Source organism: Hemitrygon akajei, chromosome 5, assembly GCF_048418815.1.
Source record: "Hemitrygon akajei chromosome 5, sHemAka1.3, whole genome shotgun sequence".
Lineage (NCBI taxonomy): Eukaryota > Metazoa > Chordata > Chondrichthyes > Myliobatiformes > Dasyatidae > Hemitrygon > Hemitrygon akajei.
Genome location: NC_133128.1, coordinates 68,556,219 through 68,575,960, shown reverse-complemented (window position 1 = coordinate 68,575,960; position 19,742 = coordinate 68,556,219). Strand labels below are relative to the sequence as shown.

Genomic DNA, 19,742 nt, shown 5'->3' with positions numbered 1-19,742 from the left:
GCATGCACTGCTCTTTTGAGGTCTATCCACAGATTTTCAATGATGTTTAGGTTGGGGGATTGTGAGGGCCATGGCAAAACCTTCAGCTTGCCCCTCTTGAGGTAGTCCATTGTGGATTTTGAGGTGTGTTTAGGATCATTATCCTGTTGTAGAAGCCATCCTATTTTCATCTTCAGCTTTTTCACAGATGGTGTGATGTTTGCTTCCAGAATTTGCTGGTATTTAATTGAATTCATTCTTCTCTCTGTTACATACCCCGTGGGTATCTTGTGACTGTCTTATGACCATGATGTAATTGAGTATCTGGTGAGCATGATGTAATGGTCTTGTGATGGTGGGGTGATGTAATTTCCAGCCAGTGTGTCACATGATGACATGTTCCAACAAGTATAAAACGGGAAAGCCTGCTGTGACACAGGAGTTTTTGTGTTGAGTCATCATTTAATTCGTCAGTTACTCCGTTATGCTGCGTATTTGTCTCATGATGCAGTTTCATTTTAAAGTAGAGTTTTACTTTCTACAGTAAGGTACAGAGTCGTTGTGCCGGCAGTTTTGTTTTATATATCTTTGATTTAATTTTAAAGTCTAAGTATTGGAGAGTGAAGATTTTACTGAAGTACGGGAACCCAAAGGATTGAGTAAAGTTGGTGTCGTCGGCGGTTTACTACAGGAGCGACCTTATTGAATCTTTATTCAGGAAATAGTGACCTGCATCTGAGATAACCCCTACCTGTAAGAATAGAAAGGGTTGTGCAGTGTTCATTCACCAAGGAAAAGGTCAGTTCCTTTAAGCCATTTTTATTTCTTTAATCATAAATCCTTCGGACAAGGCATATTTCGGCTGGGATTAGCAGTAACGTCACGTCGTCGAGGAATTTGTTACTTCAGGAAAGTCTCTCCTAATTGACTGTATAAATCACTTTAAGACTGTGCTGGCATTTACCACTTTAAGAACTGTTCCAGAGTTGCCCTATAGCAGTTAACCTCTGGTTAAGTTAGTAGTTTAAATACTTTTCGCTATTGAGCAGAGTTTAATAAATGTTTATTTGTTTATAAAACCCGACTTAATTCTATATTCATTGTTGCCGGAGACGTATTGTAACACTTCTACCAGTGAAATGTTTCCCGTGGCACTGGCTGCAACACAAGCCCAAAGCATGATTGATCCACCCCTGTGTTTAACAGTTGGAGAGGTGTTCTTTTCATGAAATTCTGCGCTCTTTTTTCTCCAAACATACCTTTGCTTATTGCAGCCAAAATGTTCTATTTTAACTTCATTAGTCCACAGGACTTCTTTCCAAAATGCATCAGGCTTGCTTGGATGTTCCTTTGCAAAATTCTGACGCTGAATTTTGTGGTGAGGACGCAGGAAAGGCTTTCTTCTGATGACTCTTCCATGAAGGTCATATTTGTGCAGGTGTCACTGCACAGTAGAACAGTGCACCACCCCTCCAGAGTCTGCTAAATCTTCCTGAAGGTCTTCTGCAGTCAAATGGGGGTTTTGATTTGCCTTTCTAGCAATCCAACGAGCAGTTCTCTCGGAAAGTTTTGTTGGTCTTCCAGACCTCAACTTGTCCTCCACTGTTCCTGTTAACTGCCATTTCTTAATTACATTATGAACTGAGGAAACAGCTACCTGAAAACGCTTTGCTATCTTCTTATAGCCTTCTCCTGCTTTGTGGGCATCATTTATTTTAATTTTCAGAGTGCTAGGCAGCTACTTAGAGGAGCCCATGCCTGCTGATTGTTGGGACAAGGTTTGAGGAGTCAGGGTATTTATAAAGCTTTGAAATTTGCATCACCTGGCTTTTCCTAACGATGACTGTGAACAAGCCACAGCCCTAACAAGCTAACTAAGGTCTGAGACCTTGGTAAAAGTTATCTGAGAGCTCAAATCTCTTGGGGTGCCCAAACGTTTGCATGGTTAAGGTGCTCCTTTCCTTTTTCACTCTACAATTGTACAAAACAAAAATAATGCATTAATCTTGCTTAAAATGTTGAAAAGAATGTTTCATTTTAACTTTATGACTTTTGGAGGTCAGTTCATCTTCTACTCACTTAACTATTCACAGTAACAGAAATTTTGACCAGGGGTGCCCAAACTTTTGCATGCCACTGTATCATTACTTACTACTAGGATAACACAATCCTGTTTTTTTCATCTATTTATTTATTATTCCCTTTTTTTCCTTCAGGGATTGATCTGTAGTAGTGAAGTTGCTCATTCTTCAAAGGTGTGGTATATTCTGAGCAAGGGTGAGAAAAGAGATGTTGGTACTGTTGGTGAAGCAGAGATGAATCTTGTCTTGCTGCAGTCGCTTATGTTCTTATAGCCTATAGTTATAGAATCAAAATCAGTGCTTGCTGCACATCATTTAGGATTGGATGACAAAAATCTAGCGACAATCTCTCTCAGACAGAGAGCTAAAGGAAACAAAGGGAAAATCATCAGAAGTTGAAAATCAGGAATGTGAATGTCCTTGTAAACTCGGTCCCCCATCAAGTAGTCCTTCCAGCTCTCTGCTTCATTCTCAATGAAATACCCAACCAGTTCTCCTCCATCAGGTAGAACTGGTCCTCACTCTTAACAATTCCTCCTTTGGCTCCTTTCACTTTCTGCAAACTCAAGGGGTAGCCATGGGCACCCGCATGGGCTCCAGCTATGCCTGCCTTTTTGTTGGCTACCTGGAACAGTCCATGTTCCAAGTCTTTCCCAGTAATTCTCCCCAACTCAATGTGTGCTACATTGACAACTATAGCAGTGCTGCTTTGTGCACCCATGCTGAGCTTGTCAATTTCATCAATTTTGCCTCTAGCTTCCACCCTGTCCTTAAATTCACAGTCCATTTCCGTCACCTCTCTCCCCTTTCTCAATCTCTTTGTCTCCATCTTTAGAGACAAGCTGTTGACCAACATCTTTTATAAACCTATGTGTAATAAATAGATCTATTTCTTTTAGATTAATGACTCCCCTTAGCACTATGGACTGATAACTTACCTTTGCACATGATCTATTGTCCACTCTCTCCCACTGCAATGTAAATACACCAGTTAAAGCCATCTCCCGCGTGTGTGCTTTTATTTAACTGATATGTAGTTGCACTGACACAACAAATTGGTGATGAGTATGAACCTGAATGTCAGAGAGTATCACCAACTACACCGATAGTTACAGGATAATTACGGGACGAAACATCGAGAGGAAAGAGTTAAACAGTACAGACCAGATACTGACAAAGGGACACATGAGTAACTGCATAGTACACACTGAAAGATGCACAACAAGCAAAGTTAAAGTAAAAATAATGTGACGATGACTTTTGTTGAGAAATTTGATGAATTTGATTGTACTAATGAAGATTGGAAGTTGTATATTGAGAGGGTTGAACTGTAGTGTAAAGTACCGATGTGGATGATAAAAAAAAAGCTGCTACACTTCTTAGCTTAATGGTGCTAAGACATACAGGCTCTTATGCGTTCTAGTAACTCCTGAAAAACCAGAAAGCAAGATGTTTGATGAAATTGTTGTAATTTTATAAAATCAATTGAGCTCTAAAAGGCTGGTAATAGCTGAGAGATTTAGACTTCTCAAAAGCAACCAGTCAAAGGATGAGAGCATTCCTGAATATATTGCAGAACTGTGCAAACTTTCCCAGTACTGTGACTTTAGAGATGGACTTTCTGAAGCATTAAGGGACAGACTTGTATATGGTATGAATTATCGAAGCACTGATTAGAGGCTACTGTCAGAAAGAGACTTACCCTTAGAATGGGCATTGACCATTATATTATTGTTAGAGACTGCAGCAAAGGATGCTGCAGAACTACCGAATAAAAGGTTAGAATCTGAAATGCACAAAATATCCCTGAATGGTACAAAAAGCCAAAAATATTATTGATATGGTAAATCCTTCCATGATGCAAATGACTGTTGGTTCAAAGAAAAAGCTTGCATAAAGTGTCACAGATAAGGTCACATAGAGAGAGTGTGCAAGGCAGACAAAAAGCACAACCAAAGAGCAAAACCACACCGAGTGAAAAGATTCAAACACAAAACTAGGCAAATGCATAAAGTGACTGAATGTAAAACAGAATCATACAACAAAGTCTGACAAAGGTGAGCTGTCATGCCTAGAACTGCATAGTATTCTGAAGTAGATTGCAAAATCTTCTGGGTCACAATAGATGTGTCTGGTGTAAAACTGAACATGAAGCTGGATACTGGGTCAGTTTTGTTTATAATTTTAAAGGCTGACTACAACACTATTTTCTAAGCTAACATTAGAAAAGACCTCATTGATGCTAAAGATCTACACAGGTGAAAAAGTGTCTCCCAAAGGCAAACTAAAAGTGAATGTGATGTATGGAAGGCAAGCACAGCAGTTAGAGCTTTGTGTTGAATGGTTGGGAAAAATCCAACTAGACTGGCACACAATCAAAGCTCTCAATGTGTCATCAACAGGCAACTGCAGCCCAAATGGTAGCACTAATCAGAGACTGTCACAGCTAATGAGGTTTTTGAGAAGGGTGTCGGTAAACTCAAAGGCAAGAGGTCAGAATTGAAAAGGATGAAGCAGCAACACCAAGATTCCATAAAGTACTACGTTTAAAGTGGATGCTGAACTTCAGAGCTTGGAGACATCTGGAATTCTCTCCAAAGCTGAGTGGAGCAATGGGCCACACCTATTGTCCCAGTGATCAAGAAAGGGAAGGATGGAGCCATTTGCATATATGGGGATTTCAAAGTGAGCATCAACTCAGTGCCGTGTACTGTGAAATATGAGTTTTTCAAGAATGAAATCTCATATTGTGGATATGTCATTGACAAGCATGGCTTACATAAGTCACAAGAGAAGATTGAAGCAGTGCTACAGGCACTCAAACTGGAAAATGTGACATAACTCAGGTCATACTTGGGCCTTGTTAACTACTACCACCGGTTTCTCTCGAACATTGCTACATTGCTGCACCTATTGAACGCACTATTGCAAACAGGGCCAAATAGGGAATGGTCAGAAAGATGTGAAAGAGTATTCAAGGAAATAAAGGGACTAATAACATCTGATGAACTGTTCACCCAATATAACCTATCTCTGCCCATCAGATTGGCGTTTGATGTGTCCCCTTATAGCATTGGTGCCGTTTTGTCATACACTATGCAAGATAGATCTGAATGTCCAATTGCATTTGCTTCAAGATCACAGATGAGCCCAGAATGCAACTATGCATAGATCGACTGAGAGGTGCTTAGTTTAGTATGGGGAATCAAGAAGTTCCACCACTATCTCTACAGACAAAAGTTTACGCTAGTGACAGATCACCAGCCCCTTCTGTCCATTTTCAATCCCAGGAAGGGAATTCCAGTGATGTCTGTTACCTGGTTACAACTTGGCACCGTTCCTAGGAACCCACTCATCTGACTTAGAGTTCAAGGGTACCAAATAATGCAGCAACACTGACCCAGCAGAAGTGGTCCACACAGCACTGGTGGACCAGTTGTTGGCAACAAATTCTGAAATACAAAGAGAAACAAGGACTGCCCCAACATTGTCAAAAGTTTATGACATCACCATGCAAGGTGGCCAGCTCATGGTAACCCTATGTTTCCAGAGTTCTCAGTGAGAACAAGACTAACTGTTGATATGTCAGAAAATATTGATGTGTGGATCTCGTGTTGTGGTTCCTTCCAAACTGTGCACCAGAGTGTTAAAGAATCTGCATACAGGACAGCTGGGTACGGTCAAGATGATGAGTCTCACCTGGAGTTCTGTGTGGTGGCCAAGAATAGATAAACAGGTTGAAGACTTGACCAAAAGCTGTTCCTTCATGCCAATAAGTTCAAAATACACCCCCACAGGCACCTCTACACCAATAGAAATGGCTGTCAGCACCATGGCAAAGAGTACATATTGACTTTGCTGGGCTATTCATGGACTCCATATTTCTGATGGCTGTGGATGCTCATTCAAAGTGACCAGTGGTTATACCAATGAAGTCAACCATGTCAGCATGGACTGTTGCAGCTTTGAGGACTATCTTTGCCAGAAACAACTTACCAAAACAAATTGTCAGTGACAATGGGCCACAATGCACGTCAGATGAACTCCTACTGTTCATGAAGAAGAATGCCATCAGACATTTCAAGTCAGCTCCTCAACACCCAGCAACAAATAGGTTAGCTGAAAGGTTTATCCAAACCTTCAAGAAGTCTATTAAAGTGATAGGCAAGGAGGACATTTCTCTACTGCACAAGAAGGACAAGTTCCTTTTTGTTTATCGGAACTCTGTTCACGTGATGACAACTCAAGCACCTACAATGCATTCATAATCTGGTTGATAATGTGGTTAATTTTGGATCAGTAAATTTGCAGATGACACCAAGATTGGGGGTGTAGTGGACAGTGAGGAAGGCTACCATGGCTTGCAGAGTGATTTACAGCAGCTGGAAAAATAGGCTGGAAAATAGCAGATGGAATTTAAAGCAGACAAGTGCAAGGTGTTGCACTTTGGTAGGACCAACCAGGGTAGGTCTTACACAGTGAATATTATGGTACTGAGGACCAAGGGATCTGGAAATACAGGTACATAATTCGTTGAAAGCAGCGTCACAGCTTGATAGGGTAATAAAAAATGGCACATTGGCCTTCATAAATCAATGTATGGAGTACAGAAGATGGGATGTTATTTTAAAGTTGTGTAAGATGTTGGTGAGGCTTAATTTAGAGTATTGTTTGCTGTTTTGGTACCTACCTACAGGAAGGATGTAAACAAGATTGCAAGAATACAGAGAAAATGTGCAAGGATGTTGCTTGGTCTGGAGGACTGAGTTATAAGGGAAGATTGAATAGGTTAGGACTGTATTCTTCAGAACGTAGAAGATTGAGAGGTCATTTGATAGAAAATTATGAGGGGTATTGATAGGGTAAATGCAAGCAGGCTTTTTTCCACTGAGGTCAGGTATGGCTACAACCAGAGGCCATGGGTTAAGGGTAAAAGTTGAGATGTTTAAGTGAAGCATGAAGCCCTCTTCTCTCAGAGGGTCATGAAGCCCTCTTCTCTCAGAGGGTCATGAGAGTGTGGAGCAAGCTGCCTGCACAAGTGGTGCAATCAAGCTTGATTTCAATGTTTAAGAGAAGTTTGGATAGGTATATGGATAGTAGGGATATGTAGGTCTGTGGTCCGGGTGCCAGACTAAGGGAGTGGGCAGTTTAAATTGTTTCAGTGAGGACTAGATGGGACAAAAGCCCTGTATCTTTGCTGTGTTTCTCTATGACTCTACTTCCCCTTCTCCACTCTCCATTTTCCACAGGGATCCCTCCTCTATGATTCCATTGTCCATTCGTCCCTCCCCACTAATCTGTCTCCAGCACTTATTCCCGCAAGTGGCTTTAGTGCTACACCTGCAGATACACCTCCTTCCTCACCTCCATTCAGGGCCCCAAATAGTCCTTCCAGGTGAGGCAACATTTCACCTATGAATTTATTGAGTCATCTGTTGCATCCAGTCCTCCCAATGTGGCATCCTCTACATTGGTGAGACTGGATGTAAATTGGAGGGAACTGCTTTGTCGAGTACCTCTGCTGCATCCACTAAAAGTGGAATTTCCCAGTGGCAAACCTTTAATTCCTTTCCCCATTCCACTACTAACATGTCGATCCATGGCCACCTCCTTTGCCATGAAGAGGCCACTCTCAGGGTGGAGGAACAACATCTCATATTCCATGTAGATAACATTCAACCTGATGAAATGAACATTGAAATCCTTGTCCAGTATTTTTTCTTTTCCCCTCCCCCTTCCCTCTTCATTCCCCACTTTGGTCTCTTACCTCTTCTCCTCACCTGTTTGTTACCCTTCTCTAGTCCCCCCCCCCCCTTTCTCCTAGGGTCCACTCTCCTCTGCAATCAGCTTCTTTCTTTTCCAACCCTTTACCTTTCCCACCCATCTAGCTTCACCTATCAGCTTGTCCTCCATCCCCACCCTGCACCTTATTTTTCTGGCATCTTCACTCATCCTTCCCAGTCCTGATGAAGGGTCTTGGCCTAAAATGTTGACTATTTGTTCACTTTCATAGATGCTGCCTTGATCTGGTGAGTTCCTCCGCATTTTGTGTATGTTGCTCTGGATTTCCAGCATCTGCAGAATCTCTTGTGTTTATGTGAATTCTATGTTTATTTTGCACTGAGTCAAAGATGCATCATGATCTCTATATGAATTTCCTATTACTATCTAATTTCTCTTCCTTTAATGCTAACACTGCATCATGCATATTTCTCTTTTGGACAGAAAAGACAGCAGACAAAGAAGGTAACAAAAGTACTTAAAGAGTGCCTTCGATAAAGGCAAAATTCTTAATGCTCAAATAATTAATTAAGTACTTTCATATAGGAATGGCACCAAAGGTAAGTTGAGAGTTTAGCAGTTAGAAAGAAAAGTTAAAAAAAACTTAAAATGACAACCATGGCTTTAAGATTCCCAACCTACTTATAAGTTATTCTTGAAGTATTAATATTATTAAGAAATGCAGCAGCCAATTTGTATATAAGACGTTGGTGAGGCTTAATTTGGAGTATTGTGTGCAGTTTTGGTACCTACCTACAGGTACAGAAATACATAAATGAATAGTAATTTTTTATGTGATATATATGAAAGAAATGCTGGGCAAGACAACAAGGAGAACAGGAATCTAGGGAGCAAATGTACACATTTCACGTACTCAGACTGAGAATTGTTTGGGAAATTAATAATCTCACCTTTGTCTATTTTTCAAGCATTTTTTAAAGATACTTTTCCTTTTAGGAGGAGAATCAATTATTTTTATTCCCCTTTGAGTTTGAAGAATATTGATCTCTTTTCTATTGACTTCTTTCAGGTAAAAGATGGTCTTAATGCTGTTCCAACCACCCTTCAAGAAGAGAAGGATTGCAGTTTGACACTGACTCCTCAACAGCTTCACCAAATATTCATTGGTAGGTTGAATATTCATTTATTTATTTTATATTCAGAGGTAGATTGTGAATACTGCTGTTGTCAACACTGTGTCATCCAATAAATTGAAGGCAAGGCAGAGTGTTCATCTGTGCTCACTGTAAATGACTATACAATAAGAAGAATCATTCAATTAGTATTTAAAAAGATACATATCCTGTTTAGTATCCTTGTTGTAAGCAAGTGACCATTAATACACTTCTTCTTATTTGGTTATTAGAAATTTGCTTGTGAGTTTTTGGACCTTTTCTACATCAAATTACTTGTTGCTTTTAATCACTATTGCTTCTCGTACTAATGGAGTACCATTTAAACTACCAAAAGTCTGCTGGCTTTTGCTGAAGTTCAGACTTCTGACATGACACGCAAAAGAGAAAGAATTGATGCTTTAATGGTACAGAAGATAGATCAAACCTCATCCAGAATATTATGTTAAATTTTGGGCACTGCCACTCAGGAAGGGAATAATCCTAATCTGGAAGAAAAGGAAGGTGGAACATGGAACCACATAAGGAAGATGGGTGGGTGGATGGGAACAGGAGGGAGAGGGTCCCAGTGGGAGGACTGTTTCGATGATGCCAAATAAAGTGGAGGAGGGGAAAGAAATTGTGTGATATGGTGAATGGGAGTGGGATCTGTGGAGATTGAGAGGAACAAGAAAAGGGGACAGAGGAGAAGCATGTTACCTATCTATCTTCCTTACTTGGTCACACTCTACCTTCCTATCAGATTCCACTATCCATAGGCCTGGTTTCCTGCAACCTCCTATGGTTTCATTTCACCATTGATACCAACCAAGTCTTAGTAGCTCAGTTAAGAAGTCAGGTATCACAACGTATCTTGTGGTTGTTTGAGTTTAGAGGGGTAAGAGGCTATATATTTGAGATGTTTAAAATTATGAAAAGATTTAGAAGGTACAGAGGTGTTACTTTTGATGGGGAATCCAGAGCATTTAGTTAAGTTTAAAACAAGGCCTTTCAAGAGTGAAATTAGAGGGCACTATCTCTCAACCTCAGGGCTGTGGCTTGTGGGTCAAGAATATAATCAAAAACAAGATAAGCTGAGCTGAAGTAAGCTGAGTCGAGAGATAATAAAATGAAATAACAGACTAATGGGATGGTAAAGCCCATTTCTAGTCCTGCTCTCCTTTGTGCCATGTCAGCACTTGAAAACATGTAGAGACTATGAAAATTTAAGAAAATAATTTGTAAAAAAAAACCAAAATTGCCTAAAGTATGAAAACATTTTGAAATAATTGAAAAATCAAAGTTTGGTTTCTAAATATTGATAATCTGCAAGTACTGACCCAAGTATTCATCAGATACCTTGGAAATCATACTCTATTAATGGGTGAGGTTGGAATAGACATTTTTGTTTACATTTTATAATCTCTTCCATAGTAATTCATCAATTGAAACTATGTAATTTTCAAGAAAATGTGTACCTCCTGTATCTCCCTCAGGTAGCTGTGTTTGTGTGTGAACTTGGACAGTAAATTAATAAATAGTGAAATACTCTTGAGGAGTATAGTAGTGTTTTATAATTGTAACCGAGGTGCATCTCAAGTCTTTTATACTCTGCTTCCCGATTATGCTGTTTTTGCTGAAAATTGTAGTTTTATTTTTAAACCTATTTTAGACAAAAGAAATATTTTACTGCCATAGTTTTTGATTCTCTCTCAATAATGCACTAGAGGCATTATTTTTATTTTGTTTATTTTGCACACAGGTAAGATATATGTATAGGCTAAGTTAATATTGACTTATATTTATCCTTATTTTGTAGTACACTGTGCTGCTGCAGTAAAAACTAATTTTAATGGCATATGGTGTATACTGTAGCTTATTTATCTTTCTTTTAATTAGTAGAAGATATTCCCACCATCCACAGTTTAGCAATGCATTTTCATACTGGTTGATTTTTACAACTACAAAGACCACCTAACCTGTGTTGCAAGTATGATTGCATTTTGCACATAGGTAATTGCACTTTTCTTGCTAATTTTCAAAAGTTTTTACTAAAATTATACTTTTTTTTGACTAGGCCCATCAAACCTTGACTTTGGAGAAGTATGTTTACATTCATCATCAACCCAGAATTTGACTATTGTGAACAACTTAACTACACACATTTTAGTTGAAATGGATACATGTTGTACAGAGCTGCATGAATCTAGTCCATTATCTCAGGTGATCCCACCCATATCTACGGTTTACATACCAATAGGATTTGAAAGTAAAAGGATTGGAGCTTTTCAGAAGTAAGTGTGAAAGAGAAATTTCTTTTCTCTCTAGTGGAAAGAATCTTGAGGGAAAATATGAAATATAGACAACAATATTACTGTAGCTTTCAGTGACATACATTACTCAGTATTAAGCACTATATAAGTAAATAAAGTTGTAAAGAGCAATGCATATCATGTTTGTTTTAATAATCAAGCATATTTTGCAATCTTGTGTTGTTGATGTATTTCATAAGTGGTTTTCTTGTCTTATAAAACTTATACTTGTGAGAAAATTATCCAATTATACTTTGATTTCCATAGTAAAAAGGTCCATTGCTGATTAGATCGGCTGCAGTTTGACATAATGAACATACTTTGACCAGATCGAAAACCTTAGGCCAAGGCTCTGAAATATAGCCCATTTATTTGCTTTATTCATTTATCAAAGTTTTTTCTTTATCGAAGGTCTTTCTATAATCTCCCTTACTGTCTTCTTTCTTGCAGTTTCCACTATTAACCTTTACTTTATTTCTTTGTCTGCTTCTTTTTTCCTCTAATCTTTCCTTTGCTTTTCTTATCAGAAAATTCACAGTGTATCTTTCTTTTTTCTCTCTCTTTCTTATTTGGTGCATTTCTTTCTATATTTTGCCATCTACCCCAACTGTATTTTCCTTTCTGCTTTCTTTTATTCTGTTTTTTCTTATTCTCATCCTTCATTGTGCCCATCCATATTTTTCACAATATTCTTATCTGTCCTTCCTATTTTCTCTTTTTAAAATTATTTTAAATAGCGTGGTATTTAAAGCAGAGTAGATAAATCCCCAGGACCTGACAGGGTATTCCCTCAGACCTTGAAGGAGACTGGTGTTGAAATTGCAGGGGCCCTGGTAGAAATATTTAAAATGTCGATATCCACAGGTCAGGTGCCGGAGGATTGGAGGATAGCTCATGTAGTTCCGTTGTTTAAAAAAGGCTCAAAAAGTAAGCCGGAAAATTATAGGCCGGTAAGTTTGACATCGGTAGTAGGTAAATTATTGGGATGAATACTAAGAGATAGGATATACAAGTATTTGGATAGACAGGGACTTATTAGAAAAAGTCAGCATGGCTTTGTGTGTGGTAGGTCATGTTTAACCAATCTATTAAAGTTTTTCGAGGAAGTTACCAGGAAAGTGGATGAAGGGAAGGCAGTGGATGTTGTATCCATGGACTTCAGTAAGGCCTTTGACAAGGTCCCACATGGGAGGTTAGTTAGGAAGATTCAGTCGCTAGGTATACATGGAGAGGTAGTAAATTGGATTAGACATTGGCTCAATGGTAGTGGAGGATTGTTACTCTGAGTGGAGGCCTGTGACTAGTGGTGTGCCACAGGGATCAGTGCTGGGTCCATTGTTATTTGTCATCTATATCAATGATCTGGATGATAATGTGGCAAATTGGATCAGCAAATTTGCTGATGATACAAAGATTGGAGGTGTAGTGGACAGTGAGGAAGGTTTTCAAAGCTTGCAGAGAGATTTGGACCAGTTGGAGGAATGGGCTGAAAAATGGCAGATGGAGTTTAATGCGGACAAGTGTGAGGTATTGCACTTCGGAAGGTCAAACCAAGGTAGAACATACAAGGTAAATGGTAGGACACTGAAGAGTGCAGTAGAACAGAGGGATCTGGGAGTACAGATACATAATTCCCTAAAAGTGGCGTCACAAGTAGATAGGGTTGTAAAGAGAGCTTTTGGTACATTGGCCTTTATAAATCAAAGTATTGAGTATAAGAGTTGGAATGTAATGGTGAGGTTGTATAAGGCATTGGTGAGACCGGATTTGGAGTATTGTGTGCAGTTTTGGTCACCTAATTACAGGAAGGATATTAATAAGGTTGAAAGAGTGCAGAGAAGGTTTACAAGGATGTTGCCGGGACTTGAGAAACTGAGTTACAGAGAAAGGTTGAATAGGTTAGGACTTTATTCCCCGGAGCATAGGAGAATGAAGGGTGATTTGATAGAGGTGTATAAAATTGTGATGGGTATAGATAGAATGAATGCAAGCAGGCTTTTTCTACTGAGGCTAGGGGAGAAAAAAACCAGAGGTCATGGGTTAAGGGTGAAGGGGGAAAACTTTAAAGGGAACATTAGGGGGGGCTTCTTCATGCAGAGTGTGATGGGAGTGTGGAATGAGCTGCCAGATGAAGTGGTGAATGCGGGCTCACTTTTGACATTTAAGAAAAACTTGGACAGGTATATGGATGAGAGGGGTTTGGAGGGATATGGCCCAGGTGCAGGTCAGTGGGACTAGGCAGAAAAATGGTTCAGCACAACCTAGAAGGGCCAAAAGGCCTGTTTCTGTGCTGTAATGTTCTATGGTTCTATCCTTAATTTCTTTAATGCTTTCCCTTTGAATCCACTCCTTCTGTTCTATTCCCTCATGTTCTTTCTCTCCTTTGCCTCTTTTTACCATTTCTCCCATCTCCTCTTCTTTTTTCAGTCTTTTTACTTTTATTTTCATTTTTGCTTCTATTCTCTCACTGTCACTTTTCATTTTTATTTAATCTCATTTTATTCTCTTTTTAGTCTATATTTCTTCATTGCCTTTGGCTGTGATCTTTAAAAATGTTTGTTTCAGATCCCTTGGTTGGATACCTTATTAGAGTTCCTAACTAGGTTCCAGATTTGGAAACCTGGAGAAAGAAGTGACGGGTGTGTAGAAAAACTACTGATAGATGATGCTTTCCTGACTAACTGGCTCTTGTGTCAGTATGTATAAAAATGTTTGTAAAATACCAAATAACAAATGAGGAGGTTAGGTAACATGAGCAACTTTAGATATTGAAAAAGAGAAACCTTAAATCAATGTTTTTTCTTGATAATACAAATAAAGGTCAATATTTTTACTGTCATGCAAAGTTTAACAACCTTGTTATTTTAAAGCAATGGCAAGATTATTTTATGTGAACATTTTGTGAACTAATTTGGTGCAGTTAAAGAGCAGAATTTGAACCCTTTTGGAAAGTGAAAATCATAGAACTTAAACCATAGAACATTACAACACTGTACAGGCCATCTGGCCTGAGATGTTGTGCTGACCTTTTAAACTACTCTAGCATTAATCTAAATCTTCCCCTCTACATTGCCCTCCATTTTCTATTATTCATGTGCTTATATAAGAGTTTCTTAAATGCTCCTAATGTTTCTGATAGAGGCAGATATCAGATATCACCACACCTTGTATGGCATTCCATACACTCACCTTTCTTTATAAATATGTATCTTTGACATCCTCCCTATACTTTCCTCCATTTACCTTAAAATAATTACCCTTGTATTCACCAATTTTGTTCCAGGAAGAAGTATCTGGCTATCCACTCAATCAATGTCTCTTATCATCTTGTATATTGGCGTCATTCAATGTCTGCAGTGAGATGCTGAAGATGTTCTATAGGTCAGTTGTTGAGAGCGCCCTCTTCTTTGTGGTGGCGTGTTGGGGAGGAAGCATTAAGAAGAAGGACGCCTCACGTCTTAATAAGCTGATAAGGAAGGCGGGCTCTGTCGTGGGCAAAGTACTGGAGAGTTTAACATCGGTAGCTGAGCGAAGGGCGCTGAGTAGGCTACGGTCAATTATGGAAAACCCTGAACATCCTCTACATAGCACCATCCAGAGACAGAGAAGCAGTTTCAGCGACAGGTTACTGTCGATGCAATGCTCCTCAGACAGGATGAAGAGGTCAATACTCCCCAATGCCATTAGGCTTTACAATTCAACTGCCAGGACTTAAGAACTTTTTTTAAAGCTATTATTAATGCTTTTTGAGTTAGTGATTTAGATGCATATCATATTATTACTGAGTTAAGTATTGTATGTAATGAGTTTTTGCTACAACAAGTTTATGGGACATTGGAAAAAATGTTGAATTTCCCCATGGGGATGAATAAAGTATCTATCTATCTATCTATCTATCTATCTATCTATTAAGTCCCCTCTCATCCTCCTCTGCTCCAAAGAGAAAAGCCCTAGCTTGTTCAACCATCCCTCATAAGACATGCTCTCTAATCCAGGCATCATCTCAGTAAATCTCCTCTGCACCTTCTCTATCCTTCTTACAATGAAGCAAACAGAACTGAATGCAACATTCTAAATGTGATCTAATCAGGATTTTACAGAGCTGTAACATATTGTAACCCGGTTAATCGGAAAAGGACACCAATCCTGACACCACACACCAGACAAGAATGGCTGACTATCTGGTGCGACACGCTAAAAAATTTTTTTTAAAGTCAGGGGGCTGAGTTAAGAGCTGCAAAGTAATGTTACTTTTGAGGAGAATAATTGTGTTTTATAAATTCCTGGCTTGACCCTTGTATTTTTTTTTACAAGGCCAAGTGGCTAGCCTGATGCTCAACCTGGCACAAATGGAAAGCGTGCTCAGGGGTGGCCTGACTTGGATTCGCTCCCGAGTTCCGGCGCTGATGACATTGCACCACCAGCCGGCTAGTCCCCTGACTAATGTAGTCTAACACACCATAAGCCTTCTTAACAACCTTATCACTTGCACGGCAATTTTGAGAGATCCATGTACATGGACCCCAAGATCCCTCTGTTCCTTCACACTGCTAAGAATACTTCCATTAGCTCTGCATTCTGTCTTTAAATTTGACCTTCACTTCACTTCGCACATTTCTGGGTTGAACTCTTATCAGAGCTGGGCCACTTCTTAGCCCAGCTCTACATCCTGTTAATATCCCATTGTAATCATGACAACCTTCTACCCTATCCACAACTCCACCAAACTTTGTCAGCATGAAATCTTATAGCATTATTTAATAGGTTCCTGCAGTTCATTGAAATTATCATTTCTTATAAATAAGTTGACTGGATTTCAGTAGCCGATTCTAATCAAGTCCTTAAAATATTTCTGTTTCTAGAGGTTACTGAATAAGAATCACAAATGAGAAATGAATGCAACCAAGTTGCTTTTATCATTTATTCATATTGATAATAACTATACAGGTTGAGCACCCCTTACCTGAAAATCACTAATCAGAAAGCCTCTGAAATCCAAATGTTTTTTGAGCACTGACATGATGTAACAAATGGAAAATTCCACAAGGTGTTGGGAAGAATCCCAGGCGATGCACAAGTCTTTGCATACCACAGACAACTCTGAGCAGTGACCACACATACCCTGAGTAGGGTCCTGTTGGAGCCAGTTTGTCTTCAGCATTCATTATAGCCAGACCTTTGTGCATTACTCACAGTCATTACCATGTGTTTTGCACTTATTCTGTGCTCTGTGCTGTGAATATATTGTTGAAAATGTCAGAAAGGCCTGCAGTTATCCCTATGAGTAACAGTGAAAAGAAAAAGAAGAAGAATTTATGTTTATCTATAACACAGAAAGTCAAGTTGTTTGAAAAACTTACAATGGTGTAAGTTTGAAGCATCTGACAGAGGGAACAACCACCATCTATGACCTGAAGAAACAGAAAGACAAACTGTTAAAGTTCCATTCTGAAAGTAATTAACAGAATTTAATGAATAATTGAAAACATCAAATAAAGTGAAAAATGAAGACTTCGACATGTATTAAAAGAGTGGATTTGTCAGTGCTAAGAGTGAACATATGTTCCTTAACAGTATGTTGATCATGAAACAAGCAAAGATACATCACAACAAACTGAAAATTGAAGGAAATAGTGAATATTCAGCAGGCTGGTTGCAGAAATTTAAGAAGACACGGCATTCATTTTTAAAAGATTTGTGATTATAAAGCATCTTCGTGATCACGAAGCAACAGAGAAATTCATTGCAACACGCACAAAATGCTGGAGGAACACAGCAGGTTCAGGAGCATCTATGGAAGTGAACAAACAGTTGACGTTTTGGGCTTCTTCAAGGCAGGAAAGAAAAAGGGAAGATGCTAGAATACAGAAGTGGGGTGATGGTAAGGAAAATAGCTAGAATGTGATCAGTGAAGCCTGGTTGATAGAAAAGGTAAAGGGCTGGAGGGGAAGAAATCTGATAGGAGAGTAGAGTGGACCTGGAAGAAAGGGAGTAAGGAGGAGCACCAGGGGATAGGCAGGTGAGAGACCAGAGTGGAGAATAGAAGAAGGAAGGGAGAGGGGGATTTTTTTTACTGGAAAGAGAAAGTGATGTTCATGCCATTAGTTTGGAGGTGACAAAGATGAGGTGTTGGTCTATCACCCTGAGAGTGGCCTCATGAAGTTGGAATGGGAATAGGAATCGGAATTAAAATGGTTGGCAACTGGGAAGTTTCACTTTTGGCAAATGGAGCGGAGGTGCTTGACAAAGTGGTCCCCCAGTTTATGATGGGCCTCACAATGTAGAGTAGGCTATATTGGGAGCACTGGATACAATAGACAAACCCAACAGATTTGCAAGTGAAGTGAAGTATTGTGTCATCTGGAAGGACTATTTGAGGCTCTGAATGAAGTGGACGATGAGGTGAATGGGCAGATGAGAAGAGGTAAGAAATTCATTGTTGAGTTTGCCAAGGTTGTCAACACCTGAAATTTCTAAGACCTGATGTAGTTGTAGCGTTTGGTGCTGCGTATATGTTCTTTTGTAAGTGAAGATCATCATGTTTATCATGTCATTATGAAACATGTTATTTTTGCATGGTCTAAATTTATCTCCATCTAAAATTCATTGTATGAGTGTAACTTGACCAGCATCATTATTGCATTAAAATAATATGTATGACATTTTCACAGTTTTACCTGTAATTTACTTATTAAATTCAATCTTTTGTTTTTATACCTTACATAAAAACTGAAAGAAGTAAAAGTAAAATACTAATGAAGTGTACTGTAGCATTTTAATCAAAACATGGCATTGTAGTTGGAGACTAAAAACCTGCTGTTGATTTTCGTTGTTCAATGGATGACTCAAGTTCTGTCTCGATGCTGCTGTGCTGCTTTTTTTTTACCCTGCACACATTATATTTTCATTTTATTAATGGTGTGCTTTAATTTTTACTGTTAAGTGCATATGTGTGATGAACAAGTGTAAGATAAAGACTGCTTACTGCTTACACAAATTCAGAGTTGGGAATGACGAAGATGCCAAATAGCCACTGACTGTCCACCTGGGCAGTTGCGATAATGATAGCTTACCTTTCTCAATGCTGAATATACACATTATCCTTTCATGCACAAAATTATTAAAATATTATACAAAACAATCTTCATGGTACATGTCTAAACTGTGTATGTAATGTAAATGCATTTCATGTTTAGACTTTCATTTCATCCCCAAGCTATCTCATTATATAGTAGATGCAAGAATTCCAAAATCTGATATCTGAAATAGTTCTGGCCCCAAACATTTTGGATAAGGGGTGCTCAACCTGTAATATCACTATTGCTAATGAGATGAATACACTAGGCGAGTCTAACTTTCAAGCCAGAGTAGTTACTAATTGAGATATTGACAGAGCTTCTAAAATTAGATTTCTGATTTGCTTTCTGCAACCTCCAGTATGAAGCTATTGTCATTAGATATAACCCAAGAGAATGACATTGTGGTGTTGATTTGAAGGAATTTGAGTGTACATAAATTAAATTGTATTTAATTATAATTTTCTGATGTGTGACGAACAGTGGTTAAGTACCATTTATAGAATGGCATTAATTCATTGATTATTAGTTTTTAAAATGAAACTATAGAAGGTGGACCCATACAACACAGTTTATCATGTTCATTATGGTAAGAACTTAAATTAACCTTCTGTCTTTCTTACCTAACAATTCCCATTTTATAATTAAAGTTTTCCAGTCCAAGAAACCCAATTGCAAATCCCTTCTGTATTTTACCTATTTCTTTCCCATAGTGGATTAACAAGAACTGTGTGCAGTAGTCTCACTGAGGCTCAACTTGCTCTTAAGTTCTGTTACTTGACTGATAAGAGCTGTTGTCTGAATTGCCTTCTTAACCATCTTACATGCCCATTCTGTTACTCAGGGATTTGTGAACCTCCAATATTAAGATTCATCTGAGGAGAGTGCAGAGGTTACTGAAGTTTCCAGAATGAAAAATAGGATAGAAGGTTTAGAAAAGAATAAGAATTTATCTTCATGTCACATAGAGATGATGATGATGATAATAATAATAATAATAATAATAATAATAATAAAGTACTTTATTGATCCTGAGTGGGAAATTATTTCATTACAGCAGCAACATTTAAAAACACACTTAGCAGTGTGCAGACTTAACTAATAATAAAGTACAGAACAATAATAATTTTTCAATATTCAATAATGTGCAATAATGTATGAAATAGTAAAACAGAGACTATTGTACTATGATGTCTGTTCTGTTGCACAGAGATGAACTGTTGTATATGCTTATTGGATTTTCCGTAATGATCCTTGTGACAGTGGAGCTGAATGACTCTGTTCAAAAGGATGCTTTGCTGCTTATTCAGTGGGTCATGGAGAGGATGTGCCTGATTGTTCATAATGGATAACAGTTTGTTTAGTAACCTCCTCTCCACCACTAACTCAAAAATTTGAGAC

General features: G+C 38.6%; 1 protein-coding gene across 1 annotated transcript in view; it reads left to right on the top strand.

Moving 5' to 3' along the window:
* The window catches only part of LOC140727211 (cilia- and flagella-associated protein 47-like), a 596,979-nt gene that overhangs the window by 84,105 nt on the left and 493,132 nt on the right, over positions 1-19,742 (top strand). Inside the window, exons 13-14 of the mRNA XM_073044476.1 lie at positions 8,872-8,968; positions 11,031-11,247. Coding sequence (XP_072900577.1) covers positions 8,872-8,968; positions 11,031-11,247 — 314 coding nt within the window. The remainder of the gene's footprint in view (positions 1-8,871; positions 8,969-11,030; positions 11,248-19,742) is intronic.